General features: G+C 40.5%; 1 protein-coding gene across 8 annotated transcripts in view; it reads right to left on the reverse strand.

Annotated features, from left to right (window-relative positions):
* Positions 1–24,469, reverse strand: part of kiaa1109 (KIAA1109 ortholog) — a 527,093-nt gene that overhangs the window by 121,339 nt on the left and 381,285 nt on the right. For all 8 annotated transcript variants that reach the window (XR_005944164.1, XM_041196895.1, XM_041196846.1 and 5 more), the window contains 3 exons: positions 19,996–20,222; positions 8,525–8,655; positions 4,462–4,585 (listed from right to left, as the gene is read on the reverse strand). Coding sequence is in view for 7 of the 8 variants with exons in the window: in XM_041196895.1 (XP_041052829.1) it covers positions 4,462–4,585; positions 8,525–8,655; positions 19,996–20,222 (482 nt within the window). In the remaining variant the exon portion in view is untranslated. The remainder of the gene's footprint in view (positions 1–4,461; positions 4,586–8,524; positions 8,656–19,995; positions 20,223–24,469) is intronic.

Below are 24,469 nucleotides of genomic sequence, written 5' to 3' on the forward strand. Positions count from 1 at the left end.
AAGGAGTTGGCATGAAAGAGGAGTTGAGGCCTGGAGCAGATTAGCCAGGATCGTATTGAATGGTGGGGCAGGCTTGAGGGGCCAAATGGCCTACACCTGCTGCTATTTCTCATGTTCTTATGGTGACCAGAACTTCGCACAGTACTCTGAGGTCTAACTAAGGTTTGTTAAAGGGTTCAGCGTAACCTTCCTATTTTTCAATTTTATCCCTCTTGAAATAAAGCCCAATGCTTGCTTTGCTTTTTTTTAAAAATGGTCTTGATTACCTGTGGTGTAACTTTAATTGACTGGTGTTTGTACTCCAAGATCCCATTGTTCCACAACCCACTTAGACTCACACCTTCCAATTAATAAGGGATATCCCTATTCTTCCTATCAACTTGTACTACCTCTTATTTAATTGTACTGAACTTCATTTGTCAATTATTTGCCCATTCTGCAAGTTTCTTAATATCCTTCTAATTTGTTGCAGTCCTCCTCAGTATTGACTATATTGATCAGAGTGATGAAGATAGTCATGCGGACTCAAAACGTTAACGCTGTTTTTTTTCCTCTCTACAGATGCTGTTAGACCTGCTGAGTTTTTCCAGCATTTTCTGTTTTTGTTTCAGATTTCCAGCATCTGCAGTATTTTGCTGTTTTCCTTGAGATGGGGTTTGCTACCACTATAGGGGAGGGTTTAAACTAAGTTGGCAGGGGTGTGGGAACCAGAAGTATGATTAGAGAGGAATATCAACCTGCACAGAATACTGCAGGAGACAGATAGAACCAGGGTAAGAAATAGTAAGGTATTAGGTGGGTTCAGAGTAAGAGGAAAAGTAATAATATCTAAATTAGGGTTGCACTGCATGTATGTGAATGCATGAATAGTAGTAGTGATAGGGTAGAGAGGGGCATGAGTTCCTCGTGTGTGTTCAGGAGAATTTACTACAGAAGTGTTTCCAGTCCTTCGAGAAAGGAAGCCGCATTGCTGTACCTGGTTCTTGGGAATGAGGTGGACCAAGTGGGTCAGGTGTTAGTAGGAGAACATTTAGGGGACAGTGGTCATTGTATCTTAAGGTTTAGGTTGGCTATGGAAAAGGACAAACAAATCCAGAGTAAGAATAATTAATTGGGGTAAAAGCCAACTTCAACGGGGTAAGAATGGATCCGACATAGATAAATTGGAGTCAAAGGTTGGCAGACAAAACTGTAACTGAAGAATGGGCCATATTTAAAGAAGAACTAGTTCCATCACAGTAACAGTATATTCTCACAAAGGGGAAAGATTGGGCAAACAAATCCAGAACTCCCAGGATCACCACTGTCCCCTAAATGTTCTCCTACTGACACTTGACCCACTTGGTCCACCTCATTCCCAAGAACCAGGTACAGCAATGCGGCTTCCTTTCTCGAAGGACTGGAAACACTTCTGTAGTAAATTCTCCTGAACACACACGAGGAACTCATGCCCCTCTCTACCCTATCACTACTACCACTAAAGATTAAGATGAAGAAGAAAAAGTATACTTATGACAGATGTCAGGTGGATAATACACTGAGAACCAGGTTGTTTATAGAAGGTTCAGATGGGAATTGAAAGAGCAAATAAAAGAGAGACTGTGAAAAGAGACTGGCAGCTAACTTCAAAAGGAATCGAAAAAGTCTTCTGTAAGCACATAAAAGGAGAAGGGTGGTAAACAGAGGAGTGGGGCCGATTAGAGACCAAAAAGGGGATTTACACATGGAGGCAGGGGACTTGTCTGAGGTATGAAATAAATGCCTTGCATCTGTCTTTAGCAAGGAAGATGATGCTGCCCAGGTCAAGCTGAAAGAGGGGCTTGTTCAGACAATAGAAATGTTTAAAAATGATAAGGAGGTGGTATTGGATGGGCTGTCTGTACTTAAAGTTGAAAAAGCACCAGGACCAAATGATACACTTCCAAGGATACTGAAAGGAGTGTGGAAATTGTGGAGTCACAAATTTTCCAGACGTTCTTAGATTTAGGGATGATGCCAGAGAACTGGAGTATTGTAAATGTCACAACCTTATTCAAAGAAGAGTGTAAGGATAAGCCCAGCAATTACAGGCTAGTTAGTTTAAACTTAGTGGTGTAGAGATATCTAAAAATGATCATTTGGGACAAAATTAATAGTCACTTGGGCAAATGCAGATGAGTTAAGGAAAGCCAGCATTGATTTGCTAAGGGCCAATTCTGTTTAACTAGCTTGATTGAGTTATTTGATGAGGTAACAGAGAGGGTTGGTGAAGGTAACGCCATTGATGTGGTGCACATGGACTTCAAAAGGCATTTGATAAAGTGCCAGACAGCAGACTTGTGAGCAAAGCTTGAGCTCATGGAATAAAAGGAACAGTACCAAAATGAATACGAAATTGGCTGAGTGACAGAATAGGAGAGAATATTGGTTATCTTGCGGGATAATGGCTGTCCTGTTTGGATCATTGTCTGCTGTGTATTGCACAAACTTGCAAAATACTGCCACTTTCAGACCTAAAAAGTGCCCGTCTACCTCAAATTACCCTGAAATGGTGGAGTATCACAAAAAAAAAGCAAAAAACTACGGATGCTGGAGATCAAAGACAAAAACAAAAATACTTGGAAAAACTCAGCAGGTCTGGCAGCATCTGTGGGAAGGAGCACAGTTAACGTTTCGAGTCCGCATGACTCTTCAATCAGCCTGCACTTGCAAAACTCAAAACAAAACGTCTACTGGTAGATGTGATTCTATGATTGGCGGCACTAGCTGAACAATGCTGAGTGCGCTAATAGCTACACTAACAGCCAACTTAAAAGATAATCATTCAAGCTCGTAATGTGGCTCGTTTATGCTTGCTAGAAGAGATATACATTCATACGTAGGAACCTGTTCGCTGCAAACAAAAGGAATATGTTCAAACCTTGCACTTGAGTTGAATTACCCAGGAGCTTGGGGAGCCTATAGTTACCCGTTGCTTTCTCCACAGCAATGCCTCAGCCAATCAAAGTCGACTTGTCAACCATTTAGTACCCCTTTTCTCCTGTATTATAAATTGTTGTGATCATTTGAAATTTGACATTGTTGCCTCTGTCCTGATGTGCAAGACAAAAAACTTCAGCATTGTCTCTCTTTTCAGCAAAATATAACACTTAGTGGTGATCAGAAGGCCAATAAGAGAGTTTTATTTTAAAATCAGCCAATTTTTGCAAGTTATTATTTTCTTCTCACCGTTTCATGCCATTAATTAATGGGCTCCTAAGGCTCTGCCAATAATGTTGTTGAACTCATCCTTCAATTTGCTTTATTTCAAGAAAATATATTGCACCAGGGCCTGAACTCATATGACAATAAGTTCTAACCACAGACTCTCAAGTTTTCAGCATGCCTCACACCGTTTCCTTATCTAATCTATGGAATTATGACAACATCAAATTGCTTTCAGTCCCTATGACTCAGTGATCACTGGCTCAGCTGATCTGACCAATATCAATTACAAGGGCACAATTATAACAGTTATCTGTACAGACACTGCCCAACCCGATCTTCAAACCAAAAAATTTAGTTCTTAATATTTGACAATTTTGAAATGTATTATTTTCTATCTTGGTTTCTCATTCTCCATTCATATCATTAAGGCACCTGAAAATTGTTGATTGAATACATTTTTCATTTAAATGTTTGGGGTTTTTGTTCCCTCAAAGTGTTCAGCATTATTTTGAATGGGAGACTTCCCATACCTTGCATTTAAAAATTAGGATAATCTACAGGAAACCAAGTAAACAGAACTCTGTGGTGTCTAGAGGAGCCTAAGTACTTTCAAGTTTGATGTCTTTGAACATGTTCCTCCCTAATAATCTTGGTAGTATCTCACAAAGGAGTGCTAAAATAATTTTCAATTATCTGGCTAGCAGAAATATCTAGTGAGCTATTAGTGGCATATTTATTTATTCTAGATGTTCTTATTGAACCCCCAATTAAGAAACAATTCTAATATTACACAGTATTCATGAAAAGTGATATGCAATGAAGCAACTTCTGAATTCAAAATTGTTCCATATTATTTTGACATCAGATAAGGTCAATCTACAATTCTGAAAGTACAGCTACCAATTCCACCAAAGTGTATCTTTATGCTTCAGGCATTGCTAGGGCTACACTGAGCTCATTCATATTTAGCTAAGTAGAGACTGCAACCTCATTGGATTAACCTTTTAAAATGGGAGGGCCTGCAGAATCACAGTTGTGTCTCCATAAGTGACAAAAGCAAACATAACAAAGTCCATAGATCATTGAATCACAGAGCAGAGGATACAAATTACAACACAATGCCATGACAAGAATACCAAATATATAACTTCGGCTATCATATAGTTTTCTTTACAAATACAGAAAAACAAGATTTACCCAAAACATTCCCAGAAAGATCATGCTACGTTTGAGGGAAAAATATAGTGAATTTGCACTAGTAAATAACTTGCTCACCCTCATACTGGATCGGCGTAGTTTTTTCCGAACATCTCGACGGATGTCATTAACAGCAACAGATTCTAGCTGTTGATAACGCTGAATTTCTTGGTTTATTGTTCCTTCACTGGCACCAAGTTTTCTATAAAAATGCAAACGTTTTATTAACTTGGATAAGTTGAACAACATTTTTCAAGATAAACACCACATAATTCTACAGACAAAAGCAAGTATTCCAGATGCTGGAAATCTGAAATAAAACAAAAAATGCTGAAAATACCCAGCAGATTGGGCAGCATCTGTGGAGAGAGAAACAGAGTTAACCTTTCAAGTTGATGACCTTTCATCAGACAATGCTGAGTATTTTCAGAATTTTCTGTTTTTATTAATTGATGGACCGCCATTTCATCAAATGTCATATGATTGCATCTCCAGGAATATATCAAACCAAAGCTGGCAATCTCAGGGGACGATTTGCTCTATCTGCTGACTGTCCAAGTAATGAATCAGGAAAATTTCCTACCATCTTACCAGGCATTTTTGTGCTTTTGCATATTCTATTAAAGGATTTTACTAAGTTAGAAAAAAATTATACACATCATAGTAAGTTATTTTTCAATAATGAGGACATAAGGATGAGTTTTGAATTGCAGTGCAATTTTTATTTTTTGTTCCTTTTATAAATTTAAAAACAAATCATCCAATGGTAAGCTTTTGCTTCAATATGAATGAATGATAAAATTGCCATTGGACAATTCAGAGTTTCTCCCATCACTTTTTATTCATATGCTCTCATTATAACTATGTAGCTTTGGTACATTTCTTTCTGAATTAGATTTAGCTCTCCTAATTTGATAAATTAGGGGTGAAGTACTGGGCAAATTCAAATTCCAAATAGGATCTGATGAACTTCTCTTTAAATAAACACACCTATTTACAATGAAGTACAATCATGTGATAGCTCACATGATGCTTGATCACATGACACTTGCCCACAATGCACTTCAAGTTATACAAAGTAAAACAAAAGTAAAACTGATTCAATTCACTGACTCACACACTCCACACTAAAGCCCAATTTTAGGGATGTGAGGCTCAGTCCTCAAGGAGAATCATCAAAACAGCCCATGATAAAATACACTATACAACAATGTAACGCCATAGGCCGATATGAGCTCGCCTCACTACATCTTGTGTTGTTCTCTCTCCCCAGTTGGTGATCCTCACTCTCTCCTGTTTGTCTCTTGCTTCCCCACTTTCTCTCTCTCTCTCCATTGCTCTGCCAATTTTTCTCTCGCTCCCTCCCCCAGTTGTTTCTCTCTCACTTTCCCTCGCGCTCAGCAGTTTTTGTTTCTCTTGCTATCCCTCTTCCAGTCTGTGTTTCTCTCTTTCCCTCCTCATCCATTATAGGACCCTCCTTATTAATCCAGTGGGCTCTACAATGGAATAGTGATCTGCTCCAGCAGGTTATAGCCTTGAAAGCAAAGTTAAAAATGACCCTGGATTGTTGCTTAAGATGACTACATCTATATGTTGTTTCATAACAATCGGGGTGTTTTATTATGTAACGCCTCACATCAACGTCATTGATTAACAGGTAATGCAAGAGATCAATTCTGCCTTTTAAATGTGATACATTGAGGTTTTAAAGAGTGCTTTGGGGATTCACTTCCATGATTGCCCAGTATTTTATGAAGTAGTCCTGATGTTTGGCAGATCTAGTTTGGGGCTCCTGGAATTCAACAGAACAGGGGTAAAGGTGTCCTGGACTGACACTACTAAGGAATGGGAACCCGGTGTCATGAAAACATACTTTCTGCCAAATAATGATTTTTAATCAAAAACAGAAAATGCTGGAAAATCTTAGCAGGTGTAACAGCATCTGTGGAGAGAAAGAAAAATACCAGGAGTTAATGTTTCAAGACTGTATGACTCTTCTTCAGTCATACGGACTCGAAATGTTAACTCTGTTTTCTTTTCTCTTCACAGATGCTGTTAGACCTGCTGAGTTTTTCCAGCATTTTATGTTTTTGTTCCAGATTTCCAGCATCTGCAGTATTTTGCTTTTATCTTAATGATTTTTAATCCACCGGCTGGAAAACCAAACTTAACTTTTAAAAACAGAGACTTTTTTAAACATAAACAGTGTTACTTGAGCTCGCAACAGAGATGGCTATCTAACTTGCATCTCTTTACTCTCCATAGTGCAACAGGACTACTGAGGGAAAGCACAAAACCACAGAATTCTTCCTGAAACCAGCTGAGTCACCAAACGTATATCGATTTATTTAGTAAATCTACCCTTCCCATTCTGTAATCTATATTTGTGTGCGTGTGTACTCACACGAGCACAAAAGTTGCAGCATACTTTGTTGTTTTACGGGTATCGTTTTGTATAATAAACCTCCATTAAAGTCAAGAAAAGCTGTCCAATTGGTTTGTTTTATGATCACAGCACATAAACAGTTAAACACTCATTGAATTGGCAAGTATAGCTTTTCAAAAAAAAACCTTTTGCAGACAAACGAGGTGGTTAAAAAAAGGGGGGGCCATTTGGCCCCTCCTCACCTACTGTAACACAGGGTTTGGCAAAAACTTGGAGTAAGAATCTGAAATTTGGTATATGTGTGGAGGTGGAATAGTTGGTTTGATTTATTGGTAAATTCCTTCTCTTTGTCAGTAGTAAGGGAAGGGGTAGAGGGAGGGTATGGCAGAACAGTAATGGAGGCCCAGGATCTAACAGCACCAGGCTGTAAGTTATTAAGAGATCTCGAAAAACTGAATTCAATGTTTGGTGAGATTGGTTCAGGGATGTGTGTACGTGCCTCTTACAGACTTTTTAATCATCTATAACATTGCAATGCTAAATCAGAACCTGTTGTCTGAGAATAGATCAAATCTCAACTAATTTGTTATTTATTTTTAGAAAATAAAAAAAGTAATACAAATTAGGATTGTCCAGTCTCTCTCTCCCCCTCAGCTTGATGTACTTTCTAAACTAAAAGATGAATAGTTTTTACTTAAGTTTAATTAAAACTGTATTGAAATTATTTTAAAAAAACATATCAACTGAAACAATGTTATGCAAAGACAGAAATTGATTTTTTCACAAAGTAAAAACGAATGTTCTTTAGCGGCAATTCTCTGGATGGACAAAGAGGTCAAGGAACAAGAGCAGCATTAGTTTGGAAATTGTGAGCCCACAGCCCTGAGCTTCCATCCATCAATTTAAATGGAGGAGAATCAAAGCACCTGAGACTGTGATTTCCCAACCAATAGCTACAGGTGCCAGAACCATCAATTAAAAATAACAATAATGGTCTGCAATCATTCGAGTTTGAAACGCTTGAAGTAACTTACATGTTTAACTCTCTTGCACAGAAACATACATACGCCTTTTCAATTTAAACAACATACATAAATAAAAGCAAAATACTGCAGATGCTGGAAACCTGATTAAAAACAGAAAGTACTGGAAAAACTCAGCATGCCTGGCAGGAGCTGTGGAGCGAGAAACAGAGTTAATGTTTCGAGTTGATTGACTCTTCTTTGGAGCTGCACGATAAACTCTACCTGATTAAATTTCTGAAATTAGTACTTCTAGCTTTTCTTCAAATAACAAAACCGATACTGCTGGAAACCAAGAAGAAACAGTGGAGCAGTTGGGCTGGCTAAATGCTCTTGACACATGGAGAAATTGTGTGCATTGCACATGCCAAGCCTCCCGGATTTGCCTTTAACTAACAGTGAAACTTTGCATAAAAATATCAAGTCTAAGTCTCCAAGTAAAAACTGCAATTGAAGTATTAAAATATAGTTAAGTGGGTAAATTTAATCTCATTATTATAAAATATGAAATTTTGATGTTTTTATTTTGTTAAAACTGAATTGGACTTTAGAAATTAATCACTGAAGGAAGAATGGTAAATGACAAAACTTGCAGCAAATATTTTGAGCTATTGTTGGGAATATGGGAGCCAGATTATACAATCATATAAATGAGCTTGTTCATAAGCATGATCCTTTCTAAAGATGGATGTGAGAATTTTTTACTGATAGATAGATACAGACAGAAACATACTTTAGATCATCAATAACTTTGGCTTGTTCATTCAATTCCCTGATGTCCACTAAACGTTTAACAAACTTTCTTCCTCTTGAATCTGCTGCTTGGCTCCCAGTCGTACCCTGTCTTCGATGTTCAGTGGTTTCCTACAAAGAAAACAATTAGATTATGAATTTTAGCTAGTCAAATAGAAACTAAAATACAATTTCACCACAAAAGATACACTATGCAAAAGGACAAACAAATCAAGTGTTTCATTGAAATAGCATTACATTAGTTAACTGAGTGCAGCTGATCTAAAGCACAAATAATTTAGGAGAACTTTTTTAATTTAGATAAATAGACGTGCTTAACTGCTACATATACTATGCCAAGAGTGAGACTGGGATGCTTTTGAGTGTAAACAGTTAGAATTTGGTGGGTTGAGAGTCTCAGGACTAGACAGAGTTTCAATTGGAAAAGAGTATTGCTGGTGTACAGGGCTATGACCAAGAAACTGGTTTACAAGTCATTGCCCAAATGAAAGTTTCATAATGTCGGTGTTTAGCAATTTCTAAATTTTAATTAGATGAACAGATTTTAATTTATTAGTTTCTACAGTTTCCTGCTGACATTAGAGTAAGAATCGAACAGCGAATAGTCTCATCTGTTTTTGCTGTCATTATTCAAAAGTGATGGGCTGCTGTAAACATGAAATGCTAACAAACTGCAGTGCTACAAATGAAGTGCCTTTATTGTATAACAACACTGTTAAAATTTCCATAAGACCCAAGGCAGGAAAGTTAGTATTACCTCTTGATTACTGTAAGAGATGGGAAATGAACAGATTATTAAATGTCGGAAGAAGAAAACCACAAAGTCCTTTACATTGTCTAACATAGACTGCTTGAAGGGCAAAATTATACTAAGATAGCCAGATACCTCTACACACATGGTATCCAAGGAAAACCTATTAAGTTTTCTGGGAAATACAGCTCGTTTTATGGTGCGCTATGAGAAAGGAATTAATAGGAAAAAAAGACTACTACAAGGATGTTTGGGACAGTAATGTAGTACAATGTGCTGCAAGTTAACTGAACAAGTATGTGTACTAACTTCTGGTGGAGTGGTCAAATTTTTCATTAAGGCTTGTGACAGCCTTTGACCCGGAAGCAGTAACAGTTAGGAAAATTTGTATTTACTTTAAAACGTTTGGGGAAATCTGCAATTGCTTTCAAAAATGTTTGAAAAGGACTTTAAAGAGTTTATATCTCTTGTAAAGGGATAATAAGAAACACTAGTCTGTATGGCCTGGCAACCTTTGACCTGAAAGCACTACCCACAGGAAGGAAATTAAAAGATGGAGGCATTGTGGCACACCAGGTGAGCAGCTATCAGGAAATAAATTCAGGAACGTTGGAGGTGCTGTCAAACCTGAGAGAAGGGTGAGAGGATAGTGATACTTTAAGTGTGCATTGATAAACTCCATGTATAAATTGCGACATTACTGGGGCCGACACGTGCAAGAAAAAAGGCCGACGCATGCACAGACACAAAGAATGGCTGGTGCATGCGCAAACCCAAAGACTGGTCATTGCATGCTCAAATGCACAGACTAGCCAATGCTGATGGATTCCGGGACAATACCCGTCCCAGAAAGGCATGACCCAGGACATGCGATAAAAGGCCATATTACGGGACAGTCCTGGAAAATCTGGGATGGTTGGTCAACCTGTGGCACACAGACACAAAACGAGGAAATCTAAGAGTTGTCTGCTGTTTGCGGAGAATCAGTTAAGTGCTTGAAGGAGATGGACTGAATATCTGCTTGGAAGGAATGTATGGCTAAAACTGGAACTATACAGGTGTGGGGGGACGGCCAATTAAGGCCATGAGATAATCTTTGTTGCATCTGTTCTCTTCCCCTTTGTGCCAGAGCCACCCAGAGCAACTCAGTCAGAGAGAGAGAGAGAGAGAGAGACACAGACATGGACGTGGTGGAGATGCAAGGGGCTGACACAGTATTTATATCTTTAGAGCTGGGAACTTGAGGGAAATAAAACAGCAAAAAGCAGAGTTAGACTGAAACAGGTTCATTGGAACTTTCCAGCATTTAAACAAACAAGATTTCACATTTTTTTTACCTATATTGAACTAGGAAATCAACATGAATATCTCTGAGACGCAAGCCTTTGTTGAAAGGGAGGATCTGACTCTCAGACTTGAAACAGTTGAGAAAAGACAACTGACAGTCTGCAGCAGAGCACGTGCAAATTAACTTAAGATACGGAGCTAAGAAGGATGTTTGAAGAATTAACTAAGCACTTGGTATTGAAGAAAGAACCGATTTTCTGAGTACAGCTGGCCAAAATTGAAAAATAAATTGAACTAAGAAAGATTGACTTAGAAAGAGAGAAATTAATAAGAGAGAAAATAGATAGGGAAAGAGATAGGAAAAAGAGAGGAAAGAGATAAAGGCAGAGAGAACAAGATGGAAAAAACTCAAAATAAAGTATGAGTTCTTGAATAAAAAGTACCAATCTTTCTTAGCTGATCATCGACATAGCCTTAATTAAAGCAACTAAAGAGGATTTTACTTGACAGATAAATGAACTGCTCACATAAAAAGAGGAAGTGTTAAACCTGCATTTCCTGGAAAAGAACATCTAAATGTTAGATTCTATTGAAGAACTTTAAAGTTATAAATAATCTTGAATTTAAATAGAATGAGATGAATTCAATTGTTATGAAGGACAATTTGGATATTTGGCTAGTTGAAACTTTTTTTTTAAGACTTAGACATTAAAAAACATGCAGACACAGAAGAAAATGGAGATCAGGAAATAAATACAGAACCGAGTGGTATGGAGTCTGTTTCAAAAAGTGAAAACTCTGTTGACAATTTAGAGTCTGGCTTTAAAGGAGAACAAAGGAAATTGCTGAATTCAGAGAGCAAGAAGCGATACAGGGGATTTCTCTTTGGGTTCGAATTCACAGCTGCCAGGACCCCGAAGCTAGATGGTTTGCCAGCAAGCAGCAATGTTGTTCTTGACAAAGTTAAAGTTTAAATCAGTATGATCCCATCAAGCCTACCATCCCAGGGTCAAAACAGCGCACAATCCAGTACATATTTTACAAAGTAACAAGAATGCAAAACCAAGATACAATCTTTTAAACAAGGGCAAGGGAAAACTGTAAAGACTGTGCAAAATGTAAAAAGGATGTTTTGCAGGGACTGAAAGAAAATCGACCAATAGTAAAATAAACATTTGTTTGCAAAAGAATTGGGACTCTAAAAACTCATGCAAGTTGGACTTTAAAACTTGATTGTTATAGGTTAAGCCTTATAATGTTTCCAAGACAGAATGTTTAATGGTGAAATGTGACAAATAGTGGGGCAGAGGTATTATACTGACCACAACCCACTGATGTTCCTCAAAGTTCAAAACCAGGAACCAAAGACTGTTTCAGTAGAGTTTACAGCTATTGACACTAAAAAGTATACATGTTGCTGGTTGAAACAATGTGATTGTGGATGCCCTCGCGAGAGCTTAAAGAACAAGGGACCATAACAATGTCTTAACGGCAGGTGAACATATTGGGTTTTACAAGATTGCAAAATAAAACTGTTTGTAATGAAGCTTGCTTTTAAATACGATGTATCATTGTTGTTACCTGCGTAACATATAATATGCTATTTGTTAAAGTGTTTATGATGTTAAGAAACTTGTATTTTGAACACTGTTGTAAAGAAAACTTTAGTACAGTAAAGTTTTCCTTTTCCTGTTCCCATGGAATTCCCATGGAGATTGTATCAGGCAACAAGCACAAGTTAGGAGCCAAAAAGATGACAAATGTTTGAGCAGCAAGTGACAACTGAGACTTAATGTTCCAAGTCCTACAGAAGCATGATACGTAAACTGGATGTGATTCTGGATCAATAAATATCCTTCCCTCCTCCTATTTTGGTCAGAGCCAAGAGATTAAAGACTTGCAACATAAAATACCACATATTGGCAAATTGAGATGTGCTGTTCCTTTCTAAATTCTTAAAACATACCACTGAACAACAGTAAGGTTTGTATTGACCACTCACTCCTGTAGTCCATATACCTAGTGTTACAGGGATGTGTTTGATGTCAAATATTACATTTTAATTTAATCTGCTGGATTCATATGGAACATTTTTAAAAGGCAGTTTCAACTGTTAAAACAAGGCAATGATTTAAGATGGCTGCTACAGGTCACCTGATGTTTGCAAGCTAGTCAAGTTTCTTAAGTTTCCAATGTGGATTACAATTAGGACATGCCCAGGCAAACTACCTATAGAATTCACACTTGCCAATGCCAAGGATTATCTCAAATATGGACTGAAACTTAAAATGGCTGTCTAAGACTTAAAATAGCTGTCACCATTTTTCAGCATGGTAACAGCCACATTCCATTGCATCTGGAGGAGACAATGGCTACATTGGAGACATTGACATGTTCTTCCTAGCTCATCACAGTGACAAATGGGCCATTCAGATGTGATGGCTTGGACAATACAACATTAATCACCTAGGCCATAACACAATAGTCAATGCCTGTCCAGACGTGATCTAATCAATTACCTGCTGTGGAATACCCAAATCATTATAGAGAGGTCATGTGATCAAGATCACCATTTTGAAATATCTTATATTACAACACCTTGTTTGCTTTTGGGGTAGTCTAGAGAAAGGACAGCTGAAGGCAGTAACAAAGCTGCATGCCTCTCTCTTTCTCTTTCAACTAAACTGAACTTTTGCCTGCTTATATCATACTGTGGACAACAGACAGAAAAATTGTAAAAAAAAAAGACTTCAAATTCCAAAGCAGCATTTCAAGGAAAAGACTACTGTCTGAAGACCTGCCACAGCCATGCATTCATCATCAGTGAATGCTCTATTCTCTGGAGTGCAACCTCAATGGAGTGCTGAGAATTCTGAGAGTTGAGGGAATTCAGTGAGGAGGGGAGGGAGGTGTTCCATTGTTTTTTCTCATTTTTTCATCCTATAGGAACTGGTTCTTGCTCTACTACAGGAGAAGAAGCTAGCCATTTGGCAAGTAACTGGTGAGTGGTTAAGGTCTATTCTATTCCTAATGTTTAAAATAGTAAAGGAATTTGTGGGAGGATTAATAGAATACATAAAATAAAACATAATTGAATAAAATAATTAAGTAGTTAATTAAGACATATAAGAATGCCAGGACAGGTGATGTGTCATGGCTGCAGCATGTGGGTGCTCCTGGATATCAATGTGATCCAGGGCAAGCACATCCGCAGCAAGTGCCTGAGGCTTGAGGAGCTTTGGCTCAGAGTCATAAAGCTGGAAGTCGAGCTGCAAACACTGCAACACATCAGAGAGGGGGAAAGTTACCTGGATGCTTTGTACCAGGTAGCAGTCACACTCTTTAGGATAGGAACTCCGATTTAGAAGGTCGTCAGGGACAGGAGGGTGTGGGTGCGGCTGATGCAGGTAAGGGGGCCCAGAGGGATTGTCAGCCTCTGAAGTTGTCCAACAGGTCTGAGGTTCTTTCAGCTTGTTTGGATGAGAATGGGGGCTGCAGGGTGGATGAGCTGATTGACCATGGCACTGTGGCACAGGAAGCCATTTAAATGGGGACAGAAAAAAAAATGTAATGGTAGTAGCCGACAGTAAAGTGAGGGGGATTGACACTGTTCTCTGCAGCAAAGAGCGAGAGTCCAGACAGGTGTGTTGCCTGCCCGGTGCCAGAGTTCAGGACATTTGCTGAGGGCTGGAGAGGATCTTGCAGTGGGAGGAGAAGCATTCAGTTGTCGTGGTCCACGCAGGTACCAATGACATAGGCAGGATGAAGGAGGAGGTTGTGCATAGTCAGTATGAGGAACTAGGGACCAAATTAAGAAGCAGAACCTCAAAGTTAACAATCTCTGGATTATTACCTGAGCCACATGCAAATTAGCATAGTGCAAATAAGATTAGAGAAATTAATGCGTGGCTCAAAGACTGGTGTGAGAGATGTGGGTTCCAGTTCTTGGCGCATTGGCACCAGTACTGTGGAAAGTGTGGGCTGTACCACTGGGACGGTCTACACCTGAATGTACTGGGGCTGGTGTTCTGCAAGCTGCATAACCAGGAAGGTAAACAAAATAGTGGTGACAAGGGATCAAATTTGGGAAGATGTGGTAAACCAAAGATCACAAGGCAAAAGGGAAAGGTACGAATGTGGCAAATGATAAACAGACCATGATAGGAAGGGACAGAGTACACAAATCTAAGAGTAAATCAGCAGATAAGGATAGATGTTCCAAAAGTAATAAAAGGACAAAACTAAAGGTTCTTCACCGAAAGCACATAGTATTTGAAACAAATCAGATGAACTGATAGTGCAAATAGAAATAAATAAGTACAATCTGATAGCCATTCCAGAGACATGCTACAGGATGACATAGATTGGGACCTGAATATTGAAGTGTATGTGACATTTAGGAAGGATAGAAAATTAGGAAAAGGTGGAGGGGTGGCTCTGTTGATTAATGATGGTATTAGCACATTACAGAGGGATGACCTAAATTCAGTAAACCAGGATGTAGAAGCGGTTTGGGCTGAAATGAGAAATAATAAAGACAAGAAGAAATTTGCGGGAGTGCTATACAGGCCCCCTAATTGTAACTACATGGTAGGAAAGAGAATCAAAGAGATGATGGGAGTTTGTCAGAAAAGTACGGCGATAATCATTGGGAATTTTGATCTACATAGAGACTGGAAAAATCAGAAAGGTAAAGGTAGCATAGATGAGGAGTTCATAGAATGTTTTCGGAATAGTTTCTTAGAACAACATGTTCTGGAGCCAACCAGAGAGTAGCCTATACCAGACCTAGTATTGTGCAAGAAGGCAGCATTAATCGATAATCTCATTGTGAAGGCACCTTTAGGTAGCAGTGATCATAATATGATTGAATTTTACTTTCCATTTGAAGGAGAGAAGACTGGGTCCAGGACTAGCCTTTTAAACTTAAATAAGGGCAATTATGAGAGCATGAAGTCAAAGCTAGCTAAAGTGAACTGAAAAATTAGGTTAAAGAATAGGTCAATAGAATGCAGTGGCTGATATTTAAAGGGATATTTCAGAATACATAGAATAAATACATTCCAATGAAAAAGAAAAATTCCAAGCGGAGGATCCACCATCTGTGATTAACTAAGAAAGTTAAAGACAGTATCAAACTTAAAGAAAAAGCATGTAATTACGCAAGGACAGGTGGTGGTTCAGAAGATTGGACAGAATATAAAGAACAGCAAAGAATGACAAAAACATTAATAAGGTGGGAAAAATTAGAGTAGAGAGAAAACTAGTTAGAAATATAAAGACAGATTGAAGAGTTTCTATGGATATTTAAATAAGAATTAACAAAGTGAGCATTGGTCCTATAGAAAGTGAGTCTGGAGAGTTAATAATGGAAAATAAAGGAGATGGCAGATGAATTCAACAGATATTTTGCACCGGTCTTCATCACAGAAGATACAAGTAACACCCCAGAAATAGCTGTAAATCAAGAAATGGAAGGGAGGGAGGAACTCAGGAAAATTACAATCATCAGGAAAGTGGTATAGAGCAAATTGTTGGGGCTGCGGGCTGACAAATCCCAGGGTCCTGATGGACTTCATCCTAGGGTCTTAAAATAAGTGGCTGGTGATATAGCTGATGCGCTGGTTTTAACTTTCCAAAATTCCCTAAATGTGAGCAAGGTTCCACTAGATTGGAAAAGAGCAAATATTACTCCTTTTTTCGAAAAGAGGGGGGAGACAGAAAGCAGGGAACTGTAGGCTAGTTAGCTTAATATCTGTTGTTGGGAAAATGTTAGAAGCTATTATTAAAAATGTTATGCCACGGCACTTAGAAAAGTTCAAGGCGACCGGGCAGGGTCAACATGGTATTGTGAAAGGGAAATCAGGTTTCACCAATTTATTAGAGTTCTTTGAAGGAGTCACATGTGCCGTGGCTAAAGGGGAACTGGTGGATGTACTGTGCTTAAATTTCCAAAAGGCATTTGATAAAGTGCCACATCAAAGGTTATTGTGGAAATAAAAGCTCGTGGTATAGGGGTAACATATTGGCATGGATAGAAGATTGGCTAGCTAACAGAAAACAGAGAGTAGGCATAAATAGGTCTTTTTCTGGTTGGGAGGATGTAACAAGTGGTGTGCCACAGGGATCAGTGCTGGGGCCTCAACTTTTTACAATTAATATAAATGGCTTGGATGAAGGGAATTAATATAAATGGCTTGGATGAAGGGACTGAAGGTATGGTTGCTACATTTGTTGATGACACAAAGATAGGTAGGAAACTAAGTTATGACGAGGACATAAGGAAGCTAAAAAGGGATATAGATAGGTTAAGTGAGAGGGCAAAGATCTAGCAAATGGAGTATAATGTGGGAAAATGTGAAATTGTCCATTTTGGCAGGAAGAATAAAAAAGCACATTTTATAAATGGTGAGAGATTGCAGAGCTCTGAGGTTCAGAAGGACCCGGGTGTCCCCGTACTTGAATCATAAAGGCTAATATGCAGGTACAGCAAGCAAATAGGAAAGCTAACAGATTGTTAACATCGATTGTGAGGGGAATTAATTACAAAAGTAGGGACATTGGGTGGGATTTTCCGTACCTGCCCGCCGCCGGGATCTTCCAGTCCTGCTGCAAGTCAATGGACTTCTGGCTGGGGCGCCGCCTCACCTGCGGCAAGTCCCGCCCACAATGGGGCCAGAAAATCCCAGCCATTATGTTTCAGTTGTACAGAGCACTGGTGAGACCACATCTGGAGTACTGTGTGCAGTATTGGTCTCCCTATTTAAGGAAGGACGTAAATGCATTACAAGGAAGCAGTTGTTACGAAGGCCACGGTGACAGAGGAGGAAACTCTGTCGCTAAAAGGGTTCAAAATTTATAATGAGGGAGTGTTGGATAAACTATCGGTACTTAAGGTTGACTAGGCACCAAGGCTGGATGCGATGCATCCAAGGATATTGAAGGAAGTAGTAGTGGAAATTACAGGAACATTAGCCATAATCTTTCAGTCTTCCCTAGACTCAGGGGAGGTGTCAGAGGACTGGAGAATTGCAAACATTACACCCTTGTTCAAAAAAGTTTGGAAGGATAAGCCCAGCAATTACTGCCCTGTCAGTTTAACTTCAGTGGTGGGGAAACTTCTAGAAAGAATTATTTGGGATAGAATTAATAGTCATGTACAAAAATGTGAGTTGATTAAGAAGAGCTGACATGGATTTCTATAGAGGAAATAATGTTTAACCAATTTGCTGGAGTTTTTTAAAGAGGTAACAGAAAGAGTAGATGAGGATAATGCTGTTGATGTGGTGAACATGGGCTTTCAAAAGGCATTTGATACAGTACCACAGAACTGACTTGAGGAAAAAGTTAGAGCTCATGGAATAAAAGGGTCAGTAGTAATGTGGATGCAAAATTGACTGAGTAATATGAAACAGAGGGCAATGGTCAATGGATATTTTTCAGGCTGGGGGAAGGTTTGAAGTGGAATTCCCCAGGGGTCGTTATTGGGACCCTTGCTTTTCCTGATATATATATTAATGATCTAGATCTTGGTGTGCAGGGGTCAATTTCAAAGTTTGCAGATGATATGAAACTTGGAAGCAGTGTAAACTGTGAGGAGGACAGTGCAGAACTTCAAAATGACATTGACAAGTTAGTGAAGTGGACAGATAGGTGGCAGATAAGTCCAATGCAGAGAAATGTGAGGTGATGCATTTTGAAAGGAAGAACATGGAGACACAATACGGGGGTGCAGGAGCAGAGGGACCTGGGTGTGTATATGTGCATAGATCATTGAAGGTGGCAGGACAGGTGGAGAGAGCAGTTAATAAAGTATATAGTATCTTGGGCTTTATCAACAGGGGCATACAAGAGCAAGGAGGTTATGCTGAGCTTCTGTAAGACCTCTGCTGGAGTATTATGTTTAGTTCTGGGCAACACACTTTAGGAAGAATGTGAACGCATTGGCAAGATTGCAGAAGAGGTTTACAAGAATGGTTCCAGGGATGAGAAACTTCAGTTATGAAGATAGAGTGGAGACGTTGGAACTGTTCTCCTTGGAGAGGAGAAGGCTAAGAGGACATTTGATAGAGGTGTTCAAAATCATGAGGGGGCTGTATGGAGTAGATAGGGAGAAACTGTTCCTTCGCGTAAAGGATCAAGAATAAGGGGGCACAGATTTAAAGTGATTTGCAAAAGAAGCAAATATGTTGCGAGAAAAAACTTCTTCACACAGCAAGTAATTTGAGTCTAGAATGCATTGCCTGGAAGTGTAGCGGAGGCAGGTTCAATTGAGGCATTCAAGAGGGCATTGTTTCAGTTCAAATATTCATCCAATGTGCAAGGGTACAGGAAAAGGCAGGAGAATGGCACTAAGTCATAATGCTGCATTGGAGAGCTGGTACAGACATGGTTGGCCAAATGGCCTTCCTCTACACTGTAACAATTCTGTGATTCTGAGAAGCAGTTCAGAGAAGGTTTACTATGCTAATACCTGAAATGGGCGGGTTGTCTTATGAGGAAAGGTTGGACAGGCTAGGCTTGTATCCACTGGAGTTGAGAAGAGTAAGAGGTAACTTGATTGAAATCTTTAAGATCCTGAGGGGTCTTGACAGGGTGGATGTACAGAGGATGTTTCCTCCTGTGGGAGAAACTAAAACTAGGAGCCACTGTTCAAACATAAGGCGTCATTCATTTAAGACACAGACGAGGAGAATTTTTTTCTCTTAGAGGGTCGGGAGTCTTTGGAACTCTCTTCCTCAAAAGGCAGTGGAAGCAGAATTTTTGAATAGTTTTATGCAGAGGTAGGTAGAATATTGACAAGTAAGGGCACAAAAGGCTATCGGGGATAGGCGGGAGGTTACAATCAGATCAGCCATGATCTTAATGAATGGCGGAGTAGGCTCGAGGGGCCGAGTGGCCTACTCCTGCTCCTAATTCGTATGTTTGTATTGTGTTTTATTATCGAATCTTAATTTGGCCAAAAGTTAATCTCCTCTACTTTGTAACTTATAATTTTGTGTGTGCGGTGCGCATGCATATATCTTTACCTAGGTGGATTTTTAAGCACAATAAAAAATAATCCCTTTCATGTTTAAACTCAAGAAAACCTTTCAGGCTGAGTTCTTTGCAATCAGCACGTAAACAGTTAAGTGCATACACAATATATGAATTGGGACCAGATAAATTTCAAAACACCTGTTACAGCTAACTGAGGAGTGGGAAAAGGGGGGGTCCTTGCACCCATCCCTACCTGATTGTAACACCAATCCCAAGTGAGCATCTCCAACACCACTCAGCCACAATTAAAACTTTTTATGAAACTCAGAAAGACATACTTGCAATAAGCCTGCATACCACGGAACCAAATGTTGAATTAAGTATTTAAATAGTCTCAATTAGACAGTGGTTTATAGCCTTATTGATTCACTTACAGTGATGACAGTGGGAGACATGCTGTCAGTTTCATCCTCATCTGTTAAGTCAACTGTGTTGATCGAGTTCAGGTCAGCGATGTCATCAATTTCTTCCTCACCTGTCAGAGTTGTCATTGTGTTACCCAAGGCATTGAGCCTTTTTCCTATGTTGGGATCCATATGCACATCAATACCACACATTTTCCATAAAATATTCAGTGTCCAGGTTCCTGCACTACTGCTATCTAGAAAAGAAAATTACAAAGTTTTATCTGAATATCAAAGAAACGTTATTCTGAAGTAGATTTTCTTTAAACAGAGTTCTAAGTTTAACATAAGTTTGTGTTTCTCTGCAATTATACTGGCAAAGTAGTAATTATTTCAGATATATAGGCATCCTTTCTCCTTTGCTACTATTTTCCAGATGCAGGTTAGCATTTATTAACAAATGTTAATTCTTGAGAATACTCAAGGGTATCATTCCAAAATAAAATATGGTATTGAATATGTTTATTGCTTAGTGTTAATAGAGCTGGATCCTTAGCATGGCTCATTGTTTCCTAATACATTTAACAATCATCACATTTGGCTAACTGCATCTTAGATTCTTAAATTAAAAACTAATCATGTATACTACTGTTGGGCATGTTATATCAATACACATATTCAGACAGCATTTTTATGTATACTTCAAACTCTGTCCTTTTGTTGGTAAAATGAGAAGATGAAAAGTTTTTTTTATTGATGTGTGTGCATTACTTTCTTCATTGTTATCTATTGGATTTCTGGTAAAATGACATGTAACACTGGTGAATATATCAGAATTCAGCACCATGGGAACACTAGGAATATTGTATGGAAAGGGAAAGCTGTCATTGAGGTCAGCCTGAACAATTGGAATATCTGCTGTGGGTCAGCAAAGAAAGTAAACCCAACGAATAACAAGCAGCTTCATGACAAAGGGCAAGCAACATCGAAAGAGGCCTTGAAGGGACAAAAGGGATGGATGGACCTAGCATGTCTCATTGTGAGAGTCAACATTTTCAGCAATCATTCCAGTGAAGTCACAACACTGCTTGCAATTGCAGGACAGAAACCAACAAGCTGCCCTAAGATGTGCTCACGGCCGGGATTTTCTCTGATAAATATAAAGTCTGGTAGCGGGCATAAAAAAATGTTTTTTGCACTGTATCATGCACTTCAAACACCATTAAATATTCATGCACAGGGATCACGACGTATCACTGGTGGCTGGTATCCAATTTGCCATATTTAAATGGTGCCCCTGCACAGTGTTTACACTCTGCAGCTTACAACAGCTCCACAGAAGAAATGGCTTCCAAAGGCAGAAGGTGTGGTGCGCCCAAATTCAATGACGCTTCACTGAGGCACTTGTTGGACACAAACAAAGCCAGCCGCGATGTTCTCTACCCTCACTCTGTCCGCAGGAGTTCCACCAATCCACCAAGGTGTCTAATCTAACTGGTGGTCGCAGCGGTGGTCAGTGCAAATGTCCTGCAGGTCAGCCACCCAGTTCAGGAAAAGGATGAATGATCTCCTCTGCTCCGCCAGGGTAAGTCAACCATCTCATCACTGTCAACTCTCACTCTCACAAGCCAATCACACATTCACAAGGATCTCACTTGCTGTCACCTCAAGGGACATCACCACTCTCTCACACCCTCACACTTCCAATTGGCTGCATCTCCTCTGGAGTTTGCATCCTAATTTTCTCCACTCCACTCGCCAGGCATCCTTATGATCTGCCCTCAGTCTCCTGATCACACACTCTCTAGCTGTCTTCATAAAGGACAAGCTGGCTCACAATAAGCAGGGGGGGTCCCAAAATGGGGGCTGGCATTCCCGAGATCAAGGTTCTCACGGACTTCGAGAACAGAGCCATACAGCTGGCCGGAGAGGACGTAGACCATGCCTGCGCTGACTGTAAGGTTGGCAGTACGCACCCAAGTGAGGATCCTGCACTACAACATCGATCAGAAAGCCATACTGTGAGTGATTTCTCCTGTTTCAGAGTCACCTGCGATGCACTAATTATCTCTCTTTTCTTTCACAGACACCTCTGGAATGCTCCGAGGGCATCCACGAGCCAGGCACTCAACTCCAGCCCTGACAAAACCTTGGACAAGGATCCTGAGGACAGCAACTTAGAAGACCCGTCACAGCTCTCACCTACACTCTCCAGCAGCACAGAGGCACACACCTTGGTGAGACCTAGTTCTAAAGTAGCTTCGGGTTACAATCTGGAGAGTACAGTGCACCATCTGCTCCACTTGGTGTAGGCAGGGACATCCAGGGTCGCCGGCACTCGGAGGACTGCAGGAAACCAGGAATTTTCTGAGTCCAAGTCAGAAGACGAGCCTCTGGAATTAGTCCTAAATCAGTTGCTGGAACTGCAAAAACAAGCACAGGAACATCAAGAAGGGATGTCAGCTGTATTCCTCAGATTCCAATGCATGATGGAGGAGTCCGTCCACCTTCAGTCTGAGGTGATAGCGCTGGCATGCCAACGCAGCAAGGTCAACACTGGTAGGATGGCGGCCGCCATGGAGGTCTTGGTCCAGGACATAGGTCCTGCACTGCTGCAGGAGCTGCATTCCATCGCCATAGCCATCGGTGGCATCCATCAGTGTCAACATGAGAGGGCTGTGGGACACCTCAATCTCACTCCAGCTTCCCCTTTTCATCAAGGGGTCAGCCAGGGGCCCTTGGGCACCCAGAGGGAGGAGGACCAGCAGCTCGACACCCTGGGGCCATCCACCCAGGTGATTCCAGCACTGTCTGCCTGATCCAAACTCCCTCTTCCTGTGACCCCATCAGTTCCAGCTCCACAGGTTAAGGAGGGTGCACCTGCCCAAAGCAGGACATCCAAAATAGGCCAGGGCCCATCAGGTCTCAGCCCTCCAGCGGACGCCCACCAAGGTCACCACAGGCAGCAGGGCATAGCAGTCAGCAGCCTTTAACCACCTCCGCTGTAGATGTCAGGGCAGTAGCAAGACGTAGCGGCAGGGTAAAGAAAGTGAAACTGATGTCGTTGTACAACGTTGGCATGGGTGTGAACCACTTGGATATAATGTTCACAAATGTAAATACACTCGCAATCATTTTGTGTCTCCTCTTTCCAATCCTTCTTATGATGAGCTGTGTAACTGTCAATCACATGAGATACCTTGGCTTCTGCACACACTAATGGCAACTGTCTCTCTCCTGGGCCTCTCTTCTGTGCAGTGTGCTACCATCTCACCACAGTGAGTGTCCCATTTCCATTTCACTGTACATATCAGTAATCCTTGCACCTTCAAGTAAAGTGTGGTTGTTGAATGAACTTTGTTCCCATGTGTCGAAGGGTGCTGTCATGTGCATCCTTGGGTTTGCACGATAGAGGCAGAGGTGTGCCCCTATCTCGTCAGCATTCTTGAAAGGTGTGGTCTTTAATGGGAGGATGTGCTCGTGTGTGCAGATGGCTCGTGTGCTGCCCAACTCTATCTGCCTGCTATCTCTCAGAAGACTTTTAATGATATGAGCCTATAAACAGAGCTTATGTGCACCACCCTCGGCCAAACATGTGTCTGGTGTTCCCAATGTCAATCTGCTTATCTCTGTAAAACGTGGGAGCATCTTGCCACCTCAAGGTGATGAAGCAATGGCACATTTGTGTGCAGGCACTGTGACATCCAACCTTAAGTGTCTCTCATCCTGCAGTTGTGACTATTGCGGGGAAGAAGGTTCTCGTGGCTAAGTTGGTAGACAGCGTTGTGCATCCCATCACTTTGACATTTCAAGAGGTTACTGTTGCTACTTCTAAATGGGGATCACTGGAGGCAAAAGCAGCCTTTAGGAATGCTCTGGAATCACACGTCGCTGCTTTCGACGGCGTGGAGGGGAGCAATGTGATAGAAGTGAATAAGTGATAAACCAGAAGAATGCTCCTCATAAACAAGGACGTGTACCCTTGAGGGCTTCATGTTGTCTGATCAACTTGGACCTTGCAAGGGCCAGGGCTGGCCATGAGGGTGCACTGGCTGTGCGTAAGAGGAGGCATCTCAGTATCATGCAGCTAAGTGTCTGGCCTTGTCATGCTCAGGTGCTCCAACTCCATTGCAGTGTTAGGATCAAAGCAGCTCAGGGACCCTCATGTAAACTGCTGGATGTCAGTGTTATTTCGAGGATCGTCCCACGGCTAACTGAGTCATCTGTAAGTGCAGTCATTGTAGCGGAATCTCATTGGCTGCCTTGTCCCAAGTGTTATGTTTCTGTCTCAACATCAGTATAAGAAATCGTGCATGGCAGCCTTGGTCCCAATGGATTTCCATGAGGAGCCTTGTCAGATTGAAGGCATGCAGCCACCAGTCAACTCAGGATCATCCAAGTGCCCCTGTGTCTTGGAGGGAGCTGTTGCAACTGGGATGCTGAATGTAGGTGCGAGGAGGCAGCACTTTCTAATGTTTGATGCTGGGACGCCCTCATCACAGGA

Source organism: Carcharodon carcharias, chromosome 1 (genome assembly GCF_017639515.1).
Source record: "Carcharodon carcharias isolate sCarCar2 chromosome 1, sCarCar2.pri, whole genome shotgun sequence".
NCBI classification, from domain to species: Eukaryota; Metazoa; Chordata; class Chondrichthyes; order Lamniformes; family Lamnidae; genus Carcharodon; species Carcharodon carcharias.